The 22375-nt window shown below is 41.0% G+C and overlaps 1 protein-coding gene across 1 annotated transcript in view; it reads right to left on the bottom strand.

Annotated features, from left to right (window-relative positions):
* PDE10A (phosphodiesterase 10A) overlaps positions 1-22375 on the bottom strand; it is a 299066-nt gene that overhangs the window by 41846 nt on the left and 234845 nt on the right. Inside the window, 4 exon segments of the mRNA XM_060115412.1 lie at positions 3794-3949; positions 7391-7541; positions 9114-9197; positions 11444-11586. Coding sequence (XP_059971395.1) covers positions 3794-3949; positions 7391-7541; positions 9114-9197; positions 11444-11586 — 534 coding nt within the window.

The following is a 22375-nucleotide window of genomic DNA, read 5'->3' as shown; positions in this document are numbered from 1 at the left end:
GGTGGCTTTTAAAAAGGAGAATAATATGCTCAGACATATATTTGGAAGATAAATTTGAGAACCACAAGTTTGGGGAAATGGTGATCAATATGGGGGAAAAGGCAGTCAAACAGACAACGTCTAATGAAGGCGGAATTTGGGATGTCACTCGGGAAAGGTCCTTGATGGACATGTAGGAGACTGTACGCTCAGAGGGGCCAGTTCAGCATCCACTACAGGCACCAAATGGGAACTCCGTCTCCCCTGAATGCCCCTCACGGCCTGTACACAGCCCCGGGCCCCGGGCCCCAGTCACCGGGAAAACAGTCCTGAGGCCCAACGTTGAGACAAGGGGCAGCTCAGCAAAAGTTAAGAATCTGAACCTATCTTTCCTCTAGATGCTTTCATACTTCTCCTTACTTCATTCCTGACTTAGTCTCCTCCCACTGCCCACTCGGGGCTGGGGGGTGGGGAGGGTGGGAACTGCCCACTGCATCTTTCTCCCTGTGACGGAAGTGAAGGCAAGTGTGAACGAACATACACCCTCCCTGCCGTGCTGCACCGTGAATAGTTCTGTGCTCGTGTGTGAAGGACTGAGGTTAGCTTTTAAATATACACCCCCTTTCTGTTTGCTGAGGTTGCTGTGGTCACACAGGGGGCCTCTTCCCCACACTTCCCCAGTCGCCCAGATTATCCCATAAGTAATTGCGGCAACAACACTGAAAGCCAGCAGTCAGGTTAACAAGACTGTGGTCTGTAGACACACACACAGAGCCACACACACACAGCTTTGAGGAGGCCTCATGGGGAGCCATCTCTAACCATCATGGTGAATTTTTTTATCTCCTCTTTGGCCACGTGGCCAAAGGATGAATTGTTCCGGGACTGCGATCCTCTGTGCAGCCAGAGCTCTGAAGGCTGCCTGCGGAGGTGAGGACACCGAAGGAGAGGCCCTCACTACCGTGCCCACTGGGAAGACAGACCTATCAGAGGGGTTTGTGTGACGTCATGACATATTGTTCTGTCTGATAATTCAGTGACTGGATGTTGAAATTAAATTTTACCCTCAGCCAAGGATATCACCTTAATTGGTCAAGTCTGGAGGTGTCCTGACAAAACTTCAAACTGGCAGGGCTTGGTGACTGGAGCTGGAGGCAGGGTGAGGGGGAAGGGCTCTAACAGGGTCACTGACCCGTGGGATGTAAAGTAACTCAGCACAATTTTGGCCACACTGAATGCTAAGCACAGTTCAAGCGTTTGGAAACAGAACCTTATGGTACCCCAGGCTGACGCACAGGTGTGAGAGCCGCAGCCTGTTAGTATGGCTGGGACCCCAGGAGGCCGGCCAGGTGGAGAGGCAAGAAGATCAGCTTGAGGGCGGAGCTGTGGACACAGCAGGCATTTGTGCTTTTGTTATCACTGTTCCCCGGGCCTGAAACGTGTGCTGGCAGCTGCGAGGCAGTGAATAAATATGTTCGCTATTGAAACGAATTTCAAGAGGCAGTTAGATGGATCTGAGAAGCCAAACTCAGAGGAGTTATCATGAGCATGTACAATCAGCAGATTCTAGAGATTTCCAGGAAATGAAGGAGCCCTCCGCCATTCTCCTGCCCATGAAGATGGGGCCATGAGTTTATGCCCCCTATGTTTCTCCCTGTCATAGCTCACACAGGAGGTGTTGGTCAAGCCAGGATACAGATTCAGATTTTAACTGGTGGGCTGAACCTGTGGCCATGACGGTTCTTCTAGCCGGCTTCCCATCCCACTCGTCTGTGGAGAACCTCACCTCTCCAAAGACACAAGAACACAGGTGCCCTTATGTCCCCCCCACCCCCGAACAGTGACTGAAATGCCTTCTCTAATACTCGAAATCTAACTACCCTCCAACAACTCTGTGGACGCCAATAGCATGCTTGAACTTAATTCACTGCCTGAGTTCCAGTGATGACGCTCTGATCATTCTAGGAACACCTCATCGTGTAACACGGAGCCCCCCACGTGGCTGAGGGTTTGCTGAAAATGGGACAAACTGCTCTGTGCCATCTCCACTGTCAACGGCAGCAAACGGAGCAAGCCTTCCTGCCAGAAGTCTTCCTTGGCTGGGTCAGACCCTCTCCATCCCTTCTGCTTTGTATCACTGCTGTATCACACGGTTTATGTCTTATTCCATCCAGCAGCAATGTACTTTGCAATCCTGGCCTCTGTAAAAACTATTTCTCTTATATTTAAAATAGGTTTTCTGAGGGAACTTTATGAAGGCTATTAAAATTCATTTGCAGTTTAAATTGCCAGAAATGCTGTCATAGTCATATGTATGAATTCATTTAGGACACAGGATACGCATGGGACCCAGGGAGTCCTAATTATTTCTAAATGAAGGCATCCTGATGTCATTTCTGGCATATACCTTTCTTCCTGGGCAAATAAATAGCCTAAGGGGAAAGTAGATATAAACTGTCATAAAGTTTTATAAATGTCTATTTACAAAAAGCATGTTTTAATGCATGTGTGTATATATACACCTATTATATACACACATATATAGGTACACACATATCTATATCATGCACACATATACAAACACACACACATACATATACATATATCCACACACATCTTTTATCCTGCTTAAATTTCTAAGTATGTATGTATGTATCTATCTATCCAGCCAAACATACATAACATACATCATTTAAAAAATAAAGTATTGGTACCAAGGAAACATTGGGAATGGTGACTACCTATTGCTTTCAGGGATAGGACTAGCCCGGGAGCAAGGGGGACATTCAGCCACCTGCCGGATATGACTCCGTATCTGACAGACCTTTCACTCTACGCCGCAGGTCATCAGAAGAGCGCCTGCACATCAGTAAGCTCACCATTTACCTTCTCAGTCCTGAGGAAAGGGGGCCTGACCACGTAAATGTTGCTGGGTTTTGAAAAGATCTGTGTGTGCAGTACTACCAATCACTGGGACAGCTGGGACCATGAGGCGCCACTAAGAGAAGCTACGGAGAGGAAAGAGCCCTGGGTGGTCAGGGGAGGCCTGGGCTACACAAGAAAGGAAACCTGCACCAAGTGGCAGACACCTTCCTGCTTCGCAAGTCGCCCACAGCCAGGCACTGCTGAAGCCCTACCGGGGCTTTGCATCACAACCTTGACAATTCCAAATCCTTCCCGTAGACACGTAATCAGAAGATCTCATGAGATTTCTCTTCCTGTTTTGAGGTGCTGACAGTGAGAGGAAGAAACGGGGTCCACTATTCTTAAGTCAAACACAGATCACATTTTAAAAATTGTCTGTGAGAGGAGTCAAAGCATTACGAGGCGATAGTTACGTAGTTAAGATGACTTTGAGAAAAGGTTTGAAGTGAAGAAGGAGCGTACGTATCTCACAGGGAAGGGAGACCTGTCAGCATCCAGATCAGTCACTAAGGACATCTTAAAAGCAAGAAAACTCAATTTAAAAACACACAAAAGAAAAAATAAAAGAACTTCAATGCACTTAAAGTCTTGTTTGCCTAACATTCAAGATTCGTTGTTCGACACATTCTGGTTCAGGAACATGATGATCTACATAGATTAAATTAACTATGTGAAACAAACTTTGCCTTAGGGTAGAAGGTACTTAAAAATCAAATGTGATTGCAAAATATATATAAATCTTTTAAAACAGGTTTTACGATAAAATGTAGCTGCTGCTTCTAAAGAAAGCCAGAAGAATATCCCTCTTTTACGTATAAACCGTGGGTTTCTCTGACAAGACGACGTACACACGGGGCAGCGGGCAGGCACGTGGCCCTGGGCGCCTCACCTGAAGGATGGAAACGGTCTGGGAGAAGTGGTGCTGCTCCATGGTCGACGTGGAGTATAGTGCTGCGAGGGGGTGGTCGAATTTCTGCAGGTAGCTGTTACTGAAGCCCCTGTGGTCCAGGTCATGGCACAGACACGCAATTAGCAGTCCCTTGCGCTTAAGGAGAAACCACAGTGCACAGATGTTCAAAACAAAGAAATGGAACATGAGGAACGTTACGGTTAGTATTCTTATCACACTGACTTCTGTCACTGATGCAGCCAACATGCTCATGAATGCCTGAAATAACAGATAATCTAAATTCTTTTTTAACCAGTTTCTTTGTCTTTCTGCTTATGAGCTTAACAATCAAATTATTCTTGAGTTTTCCTGATCGACTCTGGTAAAAAGTGTAGGTGGTATAAAATTAAAGCAAATGTTCCAAAGAATCACAGATGAAGCAAGTCTGCAAAAGGAGAGGACAGTATCAGTTCTTCACTCAAAAATCTATTCAATATTAAATTCTAACGATGTTACTGCTATCGTAAATGAGAAATATAGCAAGTAAATCATAAAGTATGTGAAAAATGGCAAATTGTATAGAAAAAGATACAAGGAAGAGCAGGCTGAAGGGGACAGGGGAGAGGCGGGTGGCTGTGATGTACAGCAGTTAGGATGGGCCTCAGACAGGCAGAGGTGCAGGTGGGAGAAGGGGAGAAGCAGGCGGCTCCCGGGGGCGGGGGCGGGGCTGTCAGCCAGCGCGCATCCTGGCAGGGGAGCCTGCCCACGAGTCACAGGACCAGAGTCACATGACCAGGACTGACCGCTGCAGGGGCTGCGGGGCGAGGAGGACAGAGAGGAACGTGAGGGCAGGGCGGGGGGGCGGGGAGGGTAAAGATCTTGTATTATTTGTGATCCAGGGACCCATGGCGGGGTTTTTAGCAGAGCAGTGACATCATCTAGCTGACGTTCTTTAAAGATCCCCACGCTGGCCACTGTATTGAGAACAGACTCCAGGAGGGTGGGAGAGACCTGGGGGAGGCTTTTGTCGTGACTCTGGCAAAACATAACAGAAGCTTAGACCAGGACGCTAGCAACGCAGGCTTAGGAGACACGACTAAAGTCTGGAAGATTCTGCAGGCAGAATCAACAGAGCTTTCTGGCAGGCTGGGCATGAGAAGAAAGGAGGGCAGGACGGCGAGCGGGGGAGGGGAAGCCAAGCCTGAGGGCCAGGTCATCAGCCTTAGACGTTGATGGACGGGGTCGTCACCGAGAAGGGAAAGTTGAAGGGGGAGCGGGCGGGAGGAGCGCTCGGGAATCGAGGGTGCTGGTGGTCCTGGGTGCCACGTGAGAACAGCGACGCAAAGAGGACAACTGAGCCCTGACCCTTGGACCCGCACGGCCCCTGGACCAGAGCATTTTCTGGGGCGGGTGATGGAGCTGGTTTCAGAGAAAAGGGGAGGAGAGGAATTGCAGGCGGCCAGCACAGCGGCTCCACCAGGGGCCGGCGGCAAAGAAGAGCCTAGAAATCCGGAGGGAGCCGAGCGGAGAGGCAGAGGCAGAGGGTGCAGTGAGGTGGAGGTCACAGCCTGCGACCTGCACGGGATGCAGAGCCTGCGGAGGACCCAGTGCGGAGGGAGCGAGTTAACGGAGTGGGGGGGAGGGAAGAACCGCGAGGGCAGGGACCTCTGAGACCAGGGCAACCGGCAGGGCGGCTCTGGACAGGAGCCCGGACAGCATCGGAGGAGGACGTGAGGCCTGGGCGCGGAGCCCCACCGGCCGCGGGGCGGGCGCCTGCAGAAAGCCCCACACGAGCACTGCGCCTGCGCCCCGCTGCTGCCTTAGTCTCGCCGAGCCACGCTGGTTTCTCCTGCCACCTAATGGGAAGGGAGGTCGCCCCGGGCACCCGCACCCCTAAACTATGCGGTAGGCAAGGGACCAACCCTAAGTGTTTGGAGGTCTTAAGACACTGAACTGTGTATGTTCTGGGGGTCGTTTTGTTTGGGGGCTGTTCCCATACTTTATGCTGCAACGTCAGCCATAATGAATCTGGTAAGAAATGTCAAGGTTGTAAAATCTGGCACAATGGATAAAAGCATTCTAATTCCTTTTAACCTATTTTATTTGTATTGATGTTCGATAGTTTTGTCAAGTGTATGCCAGAATCACGCATCTGAAAATAACTTACAAAGTAATGAACTGCCTTTGCTAACTTTTCCTTTAAAAACATCAAATGATCATTTCTAAAGCTCTACTAGAGATTACATATGCACCTTATAAAATATATTTTAAATACTTATGTATGTTATTTGGGGATTATTTTTAGCCAAAAGACCTGAAGTTTCTGGAGAAACAGAATGATATAATTCTAGAAACTTAAATGAAAGTCAATATGTAGTAACAAAACTTATCTCACTTGTCTTAAAATTTTTCAATTTTTGAATATAAATTTTAATATAATCCAAAAGAATAATTTCTATAATTCTCAAGCTTACAGGCTAACTTTTGGCAGAAAAGATAATAAAATTGCTTTCTTAAAAGGAAGTGAATGGAGAAATACTGAAATTTTCAAAAATACGGGGTTCAATGAGATGGAAAATTGTTTAGAAAAATTTATATTAAAAAAGAAGAAATTTCATCGTGTGTGTGTGTGATAAATAATAAATTATTTATTAGGCTAAGCCCTATCTAAAGACTATTAATTAAAACAGGAACGTTTTGACTCTTTCTTTACAATAGCATTTTTTTTCTAAAATTCATCTTTCAAGTTTCCCACCCAAATTGTGAATTTGGTCTGACAGGATGGAAAGGACAGGACTGGACCTCAGGGTTCTAGTGTTGGTGGACGTGACCCTGGGAGAAGCACAATTTCTTTATCACAGAGACGGCAGCTCTCTTTCTTCACGTGTCCTGAAGCAGGAGGAGAGAAGGGTGGATTCAAGTTAGGTCTTTCATAGGGCTGCTGGGACCTTGTGGAGAGAGGGCAGCGAGGCCATCAGGAAGGTCCCGCCTGGGAGGAGCACAGCTGGGGCAAAGGGGCCCCATTACCAAATGCGGGCTGGGCATTCAAGGAAGGGGCTCGACAGCAGTGCATGAATGGACTAGGCATCCCCAAATCTTCTCTAAGTGTGTCACCAACTCCAAGTCTGTAAAGTCCGGTGAATCAGTGGAACATCGCCGAGCCCCTGTTCCCTTATGCTAGAGAAGATCAAATAAGCATTTATGTTTGAATTGTATTTAGTGCTCTGGGTTCTCAGATGGGTAGGATATGTCTCCATTATCCAGGGCATAAGGGCAAAGAGAACAATTCACTTTGTTTACATCCTTTCAGAAGAATTCAGCTTTAATAGGGAAGAAAGACTACAAAAATGAGTGTTTCCTTGAGGGATATTTTGATGAAGTTGGAATTTCTGTATCTACATTCCTTATACAAAATAATAGGGAAAATGCTTGGGTACAACAATTTAAAAAGTATGCTTCTGTGAATTTATGGAACCAAAATTTGTCCCGGAATGACACAGAGTTGCCTAACTATATCATAAATGTACTCCAGACATAGAGTTCTTCAACCCACTCAGGTTATTTGAAGCGGGAGAAAGAAAGCGTGTACACACCCACCTCGAGTTCGGAGAAGAGCCCGTGGTTGTTTTGGAGTATGGCGTACATGCAGTGTGCCACCGTGACAGCGTGCTTCCAGTTGTGGTAAGGGACCCGACGATAGTTTTTCTTCACAGACATGATAAAACGACACAACTTTTCAAGCTCAAAGCTGTGTGGAAAAGAAATCGTCATGACAGAAACTGGTAAAGAAGCAGTACGTTCCAGGAGACCACTAGATGTGCACGTCTGTCCTGCACGCACTTGCACGGGTGAACACTTGCACGGGGACGGGATGCAGGAGCGCGGGGGCCTCACTCACGAACCTCCCCACTGCTTCTCCAGCCACGTGACAGACGAAGACGTTGGTGGCTCGTGCTCTGGCACGGTAACAGGCCCACCAGGGAGCAAATCCCAGAATCATCTTGCCGTTACCCATCGTGAATGCCCACCACCTCTTCCTTAGCTTTCAAGCATCTCCTGCATCCCACTGTGCTCAACAGACAACAGCATATCATCATCCCGTTCAAGGGTATTTTTAGCTAAGTTTTTCCAGAAAGCATATTCAGATTCCCAAACTGCAAACATGCATACTATAAGAATTTCCTAGGTGAGTGATTATCCTTTCAAGAGGAATCCAAATTACCATGGGACACTCAAATTATTACGCGGTGGTAGCAGATGGCTATATCCAAATCTTGACGCAGTCCATGAAAGAATATGATGTATTTTATCATACAATATGGTTATACATTTTTATGTGTATCATGTGTTTACACGCATTTAAAGCCCCACCAACTCTCTCCGTGGATTTAAGGCAGCTTAAGACAAAGGCATATCAATATGAAACAGGGCTCCCCGAAATACCAAAGAGACGAGAGTCCATAAAACCTCTAAATACATATAACCTTTATCTTTCTCCATTGAAGATTTTCAGATGTCCCTGAAGCGTGAGGTATGTGATTTTAAGAGTTTCAACTGGTCATACTCTCAATTGATATCTAAGAAATAAGTGGCATTAGTTACCCTGTGTGCATCCTTTTGAGACAACAATTTATAAAAGTCACTGGTGGAAATAAGAGAAAACACAGAATTCAATAGGAAACAAGTGACAATTTAGTTCTAGAGATGCTAAGAGCCTCTATAAGCCAGTTAATGACTAAATTAGTAAGAAAAGAGAAAAAGGAAATTATTCCTTGCATTTTAAGTATGTGTTTAAGCTGTAAAAAACAAAAACAAACAAACAAACAAAAAAAACGGATACAAATTCATGAAAGGCCTCTAGGACAGGCCACAAGGAGAGGACAGAGATTTGCAAGGAAAGGGCAACATAACTTCATTACTAACAAAGGACTAGACTTTGACTTAGGACACCTGTTTCTTTCACACTTGTTTTAACTGATATATCGAAGTTAAAGGTGAAAGTCGATGTTAAATGTGTATGTACATTCCAAAACACACCTAAAAACAGTATGCAATTATGTTGAGAAGTAACCCCTATCTCTTTTAGCTCCACCTATATTCTTCTGATCACTTGGTTAGACCTGGTTGTTAACCAAGGGGCAGCCTCTGAGGGAATCTAAAAAGGATGCACATTTGTCAAATAATCTTAGCTTTTTTAAATTTAAATATCTAGAAAAACAATTTCTATATGGCATATTTAAGGTAATTATCAACCAAGAAAGTGGTGAGGCATTTAGATAGGGGAGGAGGATTTTAAAGCAAGGGTGTAGGTCACACATACCAGGCTGTCCCACAGGACCGGTGGACCATGTAGACAAAAATTCCAGGCCACATGTTTTCAAAGGGACCGATGTCAAAGTGGAACCTGAAATAAACAGAAAGCATAGGTCATGAGTAAATGTAATTAATTAGGATAAACATAAGAACAAGTAAAGGGAGTAACTGAACTTTTTGCCTATCAAGAGACTAAAAAAATCCTGGGAGTTCGGCCCCCCCTTCCTGCCTTTCTCAGTCACATCTCTGTTGTATTCAAAGGATTCCAGGAGGAAATTCCACACATTCCCTCAGGAACTTAGTCCAAGATTTAAGCCATTGCTTAATGCTTTATTAAGCAATCTGTAAAAATGGAATGTTGTGTTTGTTATCAGAGCAATGACAAAGTCCAAAATAATTATATCATGAGCCCTACACATACATTACACAAATCACAGATACGGGGGAGAATCTCATCTGAAATTTTCTGAGAGATGAAAATTAGTCTATTTCCTATTTTAATCCAGAGAAAATTTCATAAATATTAACATCCAAAGTTATTACTTATTTTTCATGTGCTAATTTGGTTACAAACATTTAACCCAAATAAGCAGAACGGGAAAGTATTAAAAGAGACCATTTTCCTCTCGTTACAGCACTTCTGACACCAAATGTGTGAGTTTTCCACACCAAGCAATTCTCCGGTTCTCCGCAGAAGCCAGCTGATTTCCTGCAATTCAGTTTAATTCTGTCACTACCTGGAGTTAATGCAGACCCCAGAGGTTAGGGGCGCAGGCCCACAGGCTGCCCCCACTTGAAACGTCAATCACAAGCCCAGGCCACCCACACTTCTAATCCATCGGCTGTCCCCACAACCCCTCCTCAGGTCAGATGATGCACTAGGACAGCTCCAGAACTCAGGGAGACACTTCGTTTACTATTACCGGTTTACTATGAGGCATACAACGCAGGAAGGGCCAAGCGAAAGAGATGCACGGGTAAGGTGGGGGGAGGGCTGTGGAGCTCCCATGCCTCTCTGGGGGCGCCCCCTTTATAGCACCTGATGCCTTCACCAACCTGGAAACTCGCCGAACCCCTTGGTTAGGGTTTTTTGGAGGCTCCAGTACATGGGTACGGTTGACTAACTCACGGATCACTGGTGATTAGCTTAATCCCCAGTTCTCCCTGGAAAGGAGTCCAAGGTTAAGGCTGACTTCCAACCCTCTAATCATATGCTGGTTTCTCTGGCAACTGGCCCTCAGCCTCCGAGAGCCACTCAGAAACTCAGGGTGGCTAAAAGAGGTTTAATATGAGTAACAAAAGATGCCTCTCTCACCCAGATCACTCAGGGAATTACAAGAGTAAAAGGAGCTCTGTGCCAGGAACTAGCTACAAAAACTATAGTCATATATTTCTTATTATATCACAACATATACTATATATATATATATATATATATATATACATATATATATATATATACATATACACACACTATATAATACATATATTGTTAAAAGATAAACTGAGGCATATTAAAAATCTTAAGAGTTTATTTGAGCAAAAACCCATTTGAATAGGGCAGCACCAACTTAAAGCGGTTGAGTGCTTTGGTGACAGGAGCCATGGAAACACATCTAAACAGAAGATGCAAAGAAAAGAAATTATTTGATTGGCTACAGCTTAAAGCCTAGTTGGCTGTTCAGAACTGGCTGTCCTTAGCATTTCCATCTCGTTACCTTGAGGCATTTAGAGGTTTAGATTTATAGGTTCGTTTACTAGGCCACCAGGGCATTAAAGTCACATCAGTCTAACGGCCTCCTTGTTTAATTAATTTAAGAATACTCTATTTCCAAGTATAAATAAATATCAGCTTTGGATCACTTCTGAAGATTTTTTATGTAGTTATATAGTGTTGGCTTGTACTTCTAATGGGCAGGTCCTACCACCAGTAACAAATACATTAGCATAGGATTAGAAACAAAGTGTGAAAGTTGAACTATTTATTACTAAATTCTCAGATTTAATTTGTAAATTTAAAATTATATGGAAATGAAAACTTTCAGCTATCTGATATTAAATGTCATTTTGAATATTAAATATTACATAGTGTAAAGTGTGCAAAAGACTAAAGAGAAAAGCTAACATTTAGGTTAAATCATTTCAAAATGGTGTTCAGACTTTTTTGTTTTAAGATAAAAAGATCTGGCCTTTCCTTCCTTCCAAGGGGAAAATGGCAACACAAGAAACCACACATGTAATAGATATTTATGATTCTAATTCTAGAACCCATTTCACTTTAAATTCAGTCAAATTAAAAATCTGTTCCTGAAGAAACTGACAAGACAAAACTCTCACAATTCAATTTCTTTGCAAAGACGGGCGGGAAGGTTGAAATGCATGAGGCCTTGCCATTCCTCTGAAGTACAAATGCTATGATAGGACAGCTTCTCCATGGTGACCCGGTAAATGCACTCCGAATGACGAATTCTATGATACATCTGGAAAGCAAATCCAACAGGGAAAAAATAAAGAATGTTTAAAGTAGTTTTGTCATTAACGTTCAGAATTTGGTATAAAAAAAATCAGAACTATAATTGGATTCACTATTACTTTCCATTAACTACTATTACTATATATATATTTCCATATACACTGAAGATATCCATGACACATGTGACTTTGAAGATACAAATAGTTTTTAAAAAAAATTTTAAACAACCTAAACAACCTAAGTGTCCATCATCGGATGAATGGATAAAGAAGATGTGGCACATATATACAATGGAATATTACTCAGCCATAAAAAGAAACAAAATTGAGCTATTTGTAATGAGGTGGATGGACCTAGAGTCTGTCATACAGAGTGAAGTAAGTCAGAAAGAGAAAGACAAATACCGTATGCTAACATATATATATATATGGAATTTAAGAAAAACAAATGTCATGAAGAACCTAGGGGTAAGACAGGAATAAAGACACAGACCTAGTAGAGAATGGACTTGAGGATATGGGGAGGGGGAAGGGTAAGCTGTGACAAAGTGAGAGAGTGGCATGGACATATATACACTACCAAACGTAAAATAGATAGCTAGTGGGAAGCAGCCGCATAGCACAGGGAGATCAGCTCGGTGATTTGTGACCACCAAGAGGGGTGGGATAGGGAGGGTGGGAGGGAGGGAGACACAAGAGGGAAGAGATATGGGAACATATGTATATGTATAACTGATTCACTTTGTTATAAAGCAGACCATTGTAAAGCACACCATTGTAAAGCAATTATACTCCAATAAGATGTAAAAAAAAAAAAAAAAGAAGAAAAAGATCAAATTAATTTTAAATTATATTTAGTTAACACAGTATATCCAAAATATTGTCATTTTAATGTGTGATCAATGTAAACATTATTATTGAAAAAAATTATATCTCCTTTTTAAAAGACTTATTAAATTCCGTAACAAATGTCTTTTTGCCGGACATCATCTCTGGGTAGAGAGATTACCTGGTACCTTATTCTCGGACTCCCAGCCACCAGAATGGTGAGAAATAAATGTCTGCTGTTTATAAGTCACCTAGTCCATGTATTTTGTTATAGCAGCACAGATGGACTGAGACAGAGACTAAATGAGACAAGAGTTAAGATATTTTTTTCTATGTCTCCTTTTAAAAATATTTAGCTTAATTCTTGGTGATCTCAAAGTCCTCTAGTCCAGGGAGTTTGAAAAATGTTTGATTGTAAAGTTCTTTACTGGTAAGATAAATTTAAAGATGCATGCATAATAAATGTATACTTCTTCAGCAATTATATGCACATGCACTGTGCTAATATATTGTTTATATTATGAAACAAGCTAAAATAGAAATTTTAAAAGATAAATAAAAAGTACGTATTTTTAAAATATTTTATTTACTTAGTAAACAAGACTCTTTTTGTTCATACTAAACAATTATATATTTTGAAATGAAGCATTGTAATTGTATGTTATCAACTATCAAGTTTTTTCTTTACTACTTTGTGAGATGGTGGCGTCAAGTTTAATAGTTAGAAACAGTTGTACTATTGGAGAATGTGCCAAAAAGTATGCGGATCCAGATGGAATAAAGGTAGTATTGACTGTTCTTAAATATCACACTTATAGTTTTGCTCCCTAATGACTAACATTTTTGACTGAAATTCAGATAAAATTCCATTTTCCCTGATGTAAATCAGTTAATCTTGCATCTTTATATATTATCAATCAGGCTCAAAACCAATGACACTCAATGAAATTATTCATGGGGAAGATTTTAATAAATTAAAAGCTGTTTCATAAAATAAATTTTTTTTTTAATTCAACTTTTGAAGACAGAGAGGGGAAAGGAAATAAAAAACAGGCGGAACAAACAAAACAAATAACAAGTTGATGGACTTATACCTAAACATAAAATGTGCCTGGTCTAAATATCCCTATTAAAAAGAAAAGGTTAACTGATTGAATAGAACAGCAAAACCCCAACTCACGCTGTTTACAGGCATCCTACTTTAAATATAAAGACTCAAATAGGGTAAAAGTAAAAGGCTGAAAAAGATATTTAACATTTAACACCAGTCTAGAGAAAGTGGGAGTGGCTGTACTTGTATCAAATAAAGTAGATTTCAGAGCAAAGACTATTACCAGGGATAAAGAAGATCATTTCAAAATGATAAAGGGGTCAGTTCATCAGGAGAACATCATACTCCTAAGTGTATATGGTCGGTTGGTTTTCAACGAGGGTGCAGGGGCAAGTTAGTGGAGAAAGAAGTCTACACAACAAAGGGAGCTGGATCAAAGGGCACCGGTAGGCCAAATAAACAAATGTTGATCCTTCCCTTGTACCATACACAAAAATTTACTCAAAATGTAAAATTATAAAACTTCTAGAAGACACCATAGGAGAAAATATTTGTGGTCTTAGGTTAGGCAAATATTTCTTTGATACAATGCTGAAAGCATGATCATAAAAAGAACAAATCATAAATTAGACTTCTTCAAAATAAGAACTGCTCTTAAAAAGAAACTGTTAAGAGAATGACAAGCCAAACACTGGGAGCAAATATTTGCAAATAAGCAATCTGATAGATGAGTTGTATCTAGAATATATAAAAGAACTATTAAAGCTCAATAAAAAAAAAACAGACAATCACAAACAAAAAATAGGCAAACGATTTGAGAAGACACTTCACCAAAGAAGACATGGAGATGGCAAATGTGGAGAAACTGGAACACACACAATGATATTGGGAATGTACAACCACTTTGGAAAACGGTTTGGCAGTTTCTTAAACATCCCCTCACCAGATGACCCCACCGTTCTAGGGATTTACTCAAGGGAAGTTAAAGCGTATGCCCACACAAAGACGAGTGCAGCTTTATTTGTAACAGCCCAAAATGAAATAGCTCAAATGCCCATCAACAGGTGACTACATAAACAGCTCATATCCATTCAATGGAATACTCAGTAATAAAAAAGAATGAACTATGTACACACGCAATGTCATGGATGAATCTCAAAATAATTGTGCTAAGTGAGAGAAGCCAGGTAAAAAGGAACACAGATTTTATGATTCCAATTATAAAAAATAGTTCTAGAAAATGCAAAGTAAGTTATAGAAAGTAGGTCAGTGGTTACTTGAAACTGGGGGATGAAGATGAGGAGGGTCCCATGGGAGGGATCACAAAGGGGCCACAGAAACTTGACGGGGTGATGGGTACATCCGTCATCTTGATGTGGTGATGCTTGCACTGGGCTGTGTGCATATACACACAGCAAACTGTATGCTCTAAATGCACGCAGTTCACTGTATATTTATAAACCCCAGTAAAGTTTTTTTTTAAAGTTTGCTCCCAGTCTTTGTAAAGGTATGTGATAATTTGTATATGTGACACATAAATTTCAGCAAAAAGAGTCATATGATGGTGATGAAAGCATCCGTTTTCAAAGTACTCTATGGCAATAGTTTATTTGGAAAAGCAATTATCTTCTTTTTCAGTGTTAATGTGACTTGCAATTTGAAAGTTCAGATTAAATGCTTATTTCTTTGAATATGTCTTCTAAGTAACAAAACATTGTCATTTGTCATCAGAAAAGATCAGCAATTTGGAGTTACCTTTTTGTGAAAGAAATATGTGTAACTGATCAGTGAATTTAATAACTATCCAAGTACTTTGCCTCATAGCAGCAAATCCTTGGTAGTACAATGGAAATAAATGTACATTGCAAAGCTGTCCTCCTGATATGGTTGAGGAAAAGCCAAGATGGGGCTTAAAAGTGCAGGCTGGACACCACTGTCACCTCTTCCTCCTTGTAGAAGGCCCACTCTGTCACAGGGAACTCCACACCCTGGACAAGACACAACCACCTGATGCATGAACAGGATGAAAGCTCCCTCCGTGTGTGACCAATCAAGAAACTGTAGTTTCTTTAATATCATTTACCTAAAAGAAGTTCTCACATTTTCCTCCTACCCCTCAATGGACTGTCACTTGCCTTCCCCTCGAGATGATACTGTAGGTTCTTGTAGGAGGGTGAACAGTCAACAGGATTTACTCAGTATTTACCGTGATTCGGTACTACCTGTTATTCAGTGTAATTCTATGGGGGGGGGGGTGCTAGTAAAAGTAGCTATTATACGTTAGGCAGCAAAATAATACTGCTATTACAGTCATTAATACTAGTGAGCACTAACTCTGCGGCAGGCAGCGTTCTAAGTGCTTTGCATGCACTACTTCACGTGACTCTCACAAAAATACTGTCATTTATCACTTTACAAGCTTATGACCTCCAATTAGAATAAGCTATATTTTTATTTATTATTATTATTTTATTTTATTTTATTTTATTTTTTTGCGGTATGTGGGCCTCTCACTGCTGTGGACTCTCCCGTTGCAGAGCACAGGCTCTGGACGCGCAGGCTCAACGGCCATGGCTCACGGGCCCAGCCACTCCGCGGCATGTGGGATCTTCCTGTACCAGGGCACGAAACCGTGTTCCCTGCATCGGCAGGCGGACTCTCAACCACTGCGCCACCAGGGAAGCCCTGGTGAAGGATTCTTGAGTGGCAGGGGCGTCTGTGCTGTCTTGCAAGTGCCAACGACGCACATTGCCACACAAGTCTGCACTCAGTACGTTGTGTGGGAGCTTGAGAGAGTCCGCAGTGGGAGCCCGCGCTCCACAGAAACTGGGAAACGCTGCAAATAAGGCCTCTTCTTGGGTAGAGAGCAGGCTTTACCAGCATACCACCGGGTACGGGCAATCCACAAGATAAAAGTAACTTAACTTCTGCTGTTATAAACTGTGCGCTCTTTTCCCCTTTCTACGCAATTCACGTTTCCAACCTAATTGACAAAATATTTGCTAGAGTACAAATTTTCAGTATGGTGTTTATCAACAGCATTAAATGATATCGTTAATAAAATTAATTTGGTCCCCTAAATAAACCTAAAATGAAAGACACACTCCACACGGGCATGAGCAAGAAACCCTGTGCTATGTTTTTAGCGACATAAAACAGTGCTGCAGTGGGCGAGAGAAACACCAGACTCAGCAGAGGCTGTGCTTCGTGGTCTGGGACTTGAAGGCCTGTGTGGGACGAGAGACCTCGCTGTGGCTGCTGAGACCAGTTACTGAGCTGAGGACTCTGTAAAGAGAGAAGGTCATGTAAGTCTCCCGCAGGGCAAGTAATTCCGGATCAATTTGAGTAAATAAGTAAAGATCAAGTAAATAAGTAAATGAATGAATGAATGAATGAATGAATAAATCCAAGAAAGAAGAGACCAACACAAGGAAAAATCAACAGATTTACGCCCCCTAAGAACTGAGTTGATAAAGAAAGAATTGAGTGATTAAAAGTATACTGTTGAAAAAATACACCATTTGATGTGTGACTTCTTTTGCCTGCATGGTTATTCCAGTTTATGGATACCACAGCACCAAATGCAAAGCAATGATATTTTTTCCTTGACCAAATCCTAGGTAGAAGTGTTTACAATGCTGTCTTTCTTAAAGACAAGTGAAGGACAGCATAGCCAGGGCTCCAGAGCTGGGCTTACACACATTCAGAGCCTGGCTCTGTCACACACTTGCTGTGAGACCTTCCACAAATCACTTAAATGCTACATGTCCATTTTTCCTCCTGTCAAGTGGAGCTAATGATACTCAGGATTGCTGTGGGAGTAATGAAACGAGTTTTTATATGTAAAGTGTCCAGAATAGTGCCTGTCCCAGAGTCAGTGTTACATCGATTAAGAGGACTTCTTATATTCATAGCCACCTTAATAGTCACCTTCTGGTAGAGAAAAGACACGCAGTACTTAGTGGTTGAATTCAGGAATGAATAAAGTTTGGACCATTTATTAAATCTGTTCCTAGCCAATTGGTTTCATTTTAATAATGATTCTTTCCACCTTCCTTTAATGTTAAATGTCTCTCGATTCAAAATGTACACAGCTAATCTGCTTTTAAAGGACTCCTTTTTTCTAGGCAAAAGATATAACAGGTATTTACTATACTGTTAGCTTTTTGCATCATATCAAATTATTTCTTTAAAATCACATGTATGAGTAAATTAATTGGCTCTTTTAGTTTTAAAAATCTCTTTCACTCTTTTTAAAGGGTTACCGTTCCATTGACAGTGCTATCAATTATCTGTCAAAAATAAAATGGAGATGTTGCCAGTCAGAGATGTGCCCCTTTAATCCAATAAAAGGGGTGTAACCTAAGAGATCTACAGATGAACTAAAGAAGAATAAAGACATATGCCTCCCGGATAGGACTTTCACTCAAACAAGACCACTGAGCTGAACAATAAGAGATGCTCTTACATTATCACATTCAGTATTAGAAGCCTTTTACATGTGGTAAAATGCTCCTGTTAAGGATATAATAATCTGTTCGGGAGCAGAAATATTTTGAATTTCCCAGGACCAACCTGTTTAATCTGACTTAGTAGCCAGCGATTACAAGGCACTTCACACTACACAACGCTTCTTCATATTTGCGATCTAAACAAATATTCATGTATATTCTCTAGAAACAAGTAGAGCATTGAGGTAAAGCAGGGAGCCATGGATATGATTAATTGCTTGGGACAATGCTAATACAAGTTTTTGTTTTTAACGAATCTTCATAAGATGCTTGGGGAAAAAAATGTTCAAAACTGCGAAGCAGACTTGCTCAAAGAAACATCACGTAAGCGCCCGAGTGAGGACTGGAATCCAGGTCTTGGTCTTTACCCTAGAGGTCTATGATCTGACATCCTCAGCTGAAGAAAGTGCTGAGAAACTCTCTTGTAAAGAAACCAACTGCTGGCTTATTGAAACTGACATAAATTGGGAGTTGTTTGCTTTTTCTTTTTGCTTTAGAAGGATGCTTGCTTCAACAAAGCAAGTATTACTTTAAAGAAGGTATGCAAATTGGTCTTTTTTCTGAATTGGAACAGAAATAATCCCAGACTGGAAGGCCAGGGAAGGGAAGAGGAGGTACCCTGAAGCTGCAGCGTCAGAGGCTGTTAGTCTTTTTGAGTTGGAGAAACTGTCAAAAACTATATAATTTTTTAAAGCTTCCATGAGGAGAAGAAATACTGCAGTTAAAAAAACTGGTAATTAACTCCACAGAGAGCTGAAGCTGCATTACTTGGATTTCAACAGGCACCTTCAAGGCAACCAGCCCTGGGTCTGCTCAACCTGGGAGAGTTTTACATCCGGAGCCTGCCAGCGGGCGATGACTTACTACAGCCATGGCACATACACTACCTGTCATTGTTGGAGAACAGAAATAATTTTGGTGAGTTTCAAAGTGTTTATAAAAATTACAAGTGTTTCACTACAAACGAACTCCACTAACTTTACCCTAAATAATCAACGTAAAAATAGAATGCCTGTTAACTTATTCATGACTTTTCAGAAGGAGTGTTATTTTTCTTGATTCAGTTTGGTATTCAGCTTGGTATAATCATTTAATCGAGACTGAGTCCAGGTTTCATGATGCAACAATCAGTGTTCAGAAGAACTTTGAACCCACTGGGCTAGCTCATCTCACGGCACAGCTGAATCAATTCCATAGTACTGAAACTGACAGTTATGTATTCTGGGAAGTACATAGTAATTCTTCAAGGGATACATGAAGACATGGATAGATTATAAGAGGATCAATTTCCACCGGCTTAACTTTCGCACGTACATTTACTTAAAAATGACCTTTTCCCACATCCCATTTCAAATCACCCCTTTCTCAAATTGCACTAATACAAAAACCTCTTAAAGCAAAGAGATAATTTAAAATTTAAAATATTGGTGTTAATAAGGTCTAAAAGTGGTTTCTAAAGCTTTCATAAGACACTGAAGGTGGACCTAAATAAATTTTCAGCTGATAAGTCATTAAAAATAATTTTTGATGATAGAATTGTCAGTACTTTTCGGCTTCTTAGCTCAGGTGGCGCTCAGATTAAGAGTAATTGCCATAATAAAACTTCTTGTCCCCATCTACCCCAAATGAACACAATTCTTATGGCTTCCCTAAAAATAAAAGCGACAAGTACAAATAAAACTGACGCTGAGTAGTGGGGGACACATTTCTCAACGTCAGAGAACAAAGTTCCAAAGATGGAAATGAAATGGCTGCAAGGAATTCCGTGGCGTCACACGGAGGTATCGATAGGCAAAGAGAGAGAGAGCACAAAGGATATCGAGGCTTATGTGGAAACTCTCCTCTAAAATAGTGAAAAGAGGGGCAAGGACGTTCCAGTGGAGAAACCAGGCAGATGCCTCCGGAACAGAGTGGTAAAGGCCAACATCACCAGCAATGGGCCACGAGCCTTCCCGCAATGGGTGCCACGAGAACACAGCATCTGCGATAGTCCTGTTAAATGATAACCTTGATGCAGTCATGAGGAAATGCCAGACAAAACCCCAAGAAGAAACAATCTGCAAAACACCAGCCCATACACTTCAAAAACGCCCAGCTCATGAAAGACCGAGTAAGGAAGGGTTCCCAATTAAAGGAGATTAAGGGGGTCTGCAGATTAGACAACAGTACAGTACCTGTTAGGGGCTGAATTGTGTCCCCCCAGATTCATATGCTGCAACCCTACTCCCCAGTACCTTAGATGTGACTGTGCTTGGAGATGGGGACTTTAAAGCAGTGATTAAGGTAAAATGAGGTTGCTAGGGTGGGCCCTAACCCAACATGGCTTGTGTTCTTGTAAGAAGAGGAGAGTGGAACAGAGACTTGCACAGAGAAAAGACCACCTGAAGACACAAGGATGAGGAAGGCATCCATAAGCCATGGAGAGAGGTCTCCGAAGAAACCAAACCTGCAAGCACCCTCGCCTTTAACTTCCAGTCGCCTGAACTGTGGACAAATAATGTTCTGTCCTTTGAGCCACCCAGTCCATGGTATTTGTTATGGCGGTCCTAACAAACTAATACAATACCGAGGTGAATTTCTTTATTTTTAATTATGCAGTAGAAAAAGAAGATGTCCTTGCTTATAAAAAATACAAACTGAAGCATTTAGGGGTTATGAGACACATTGTCTGAAACATACTCTCAAATGTATCAGAAAAAATGATACTTATGAATGAAAGAGAGAGAAGGAGAAAGAAAGAATATCAAAGCAAAAATGCTAATATATTAACATTTAATATATTAACATTTGGGGGAGCATGGGTAAAGGTATAAGGGAATCCTTTGTATTATTTTTGCAACTTTGCTTTCTGTCTGAGATTATTTCAAAATAAAAAGTGTAAAAAATTTATGGCAAGCCTAGTTTCATTCTAATGATAGGTAAAATTTAAGAATGGGTACATTAACTATTTTTGTTCTAAGCCACAGCCATCTCATTAAGAAACAACAGTTTCCAATGATGTGTACTTCTCATTTTTGATAATTATCAAAATTTAATAACATGGTTGCTTTGATCACATATAGAGTAATAATGACATAATACTATAGGTCAAAATTAATTTGTAATCCTTCTTATACATGTTTGTTTTAGACTATTATCCTAGGGTAATTAACAAAATAAAGCATAAAATATATTATATTAGAATAAACTTTTGTGGCATAATAGAAACACATGTTCAAAGAGAGAAAAGAATGATGCTCAATTTTTCAGTCAGAAGAGCTAATCATTGTGTTTTTTAAGTGGACTATAATCAATGTCAAGTTGTTCTAATACATAGAGTCCATCGAATACATTTAAAAATGATGAAAATCAGTATTTAGAATATACTGGAAATTACATTCTCTGAAACTTTTAAACTAAACAAAACAAATGTAGGGAATTCCCTGGTGGTCCAGTGGTTAGGATTCCACGTATTCACTGCCAAGGGCCTGGGTTCAATCCCTGGTCAGGAAACTAACATCCCATAAGTTGAGTGGTGCAGAAAAAAAAAAAAAGTATACTGTCAATATTTTTACTTATGAGGAAATACATAGGTACAGAAAATGTTTGAAGTAAGAAGTATCTGACAACTGCACTAGTTTATTTCTGATGGGCCGAGTAACAATAAATATCCCCATGAGAGGGCCCAGGTGATGCAGATAGGGGACGGGTGCTCTTACTAAACAGCACTAATCTCATTGTAAACAGTTATCCCTAGTCACCAGAGTATTTTTTTTTTTTTGCCATTTTTGTTTCTCTTTTAACTGTTTCCATTAGTTATATGCTTGCTCCTATGGAATTCCATCCTATTTCCAAAAAGACAGTTTCTCTAAACTACTAAGGTGATAATTCCCATTTATGTTGATTTGGCTTTATAAAAGGTTACTAAAAGTTTCCTTAACTTCAAAATTCCAATGATGTCATTAGAGGATTACTAGAGTTTATAGAATACTAAATGTTTAATTCATTCAAAATATAAAAATGTAAAAGAAAGATGATACGTTCAACTGTTTTAAAGTGAGACTTCATAAAATAAATGGAACCTCATCTTGTTATTCAGTAAACAGGGCTGGGCTGTTGTGAGGATTAAATGAGTTGACATCTACAAGGCATCTGACAAACGTGCTGAGTGGCTGCCTCACTTTTCCTCACAAAGGAGACTTGCCTGGCTGGTGTTAAGACATGAGTCATTTCTCTCTTTTTGTGTACAAGAGTCTCAAGTGCGGTACAAGTGACAAACGCTAAGGGTTTGGATAACCCTCTCATGCACATCAGTAGATTATCAGGAAATGTAAACCTTACATTCGAACGTTTTACCCTTAGGTTAACTTCATTTTTCTTTTTAACAAATTCACACACTGAAATGAATGTAAAAATTAGGAGATTCTT

This window comes from Mesoplodon densirostris, chromosome 12 (assembly GCF_025265405.1).
Source record: "Mesoplodon densirostris isolate mMesDen1 chromosome 12, mMesDen1 primary haplotype, whole genome shotgun sequence".
In the NCBI taxonomy this organism is placed as follows: domain Eukaryota; kingdom Metazoa; phylum Chordata; class Mammalia; order Artiodactyla; family Ziphiidae; genus Mesoplodon; species Mesoplodon densirostris.
This window is presented reverse-complemented; position numbering and strand designations above follow the sequence as displayed.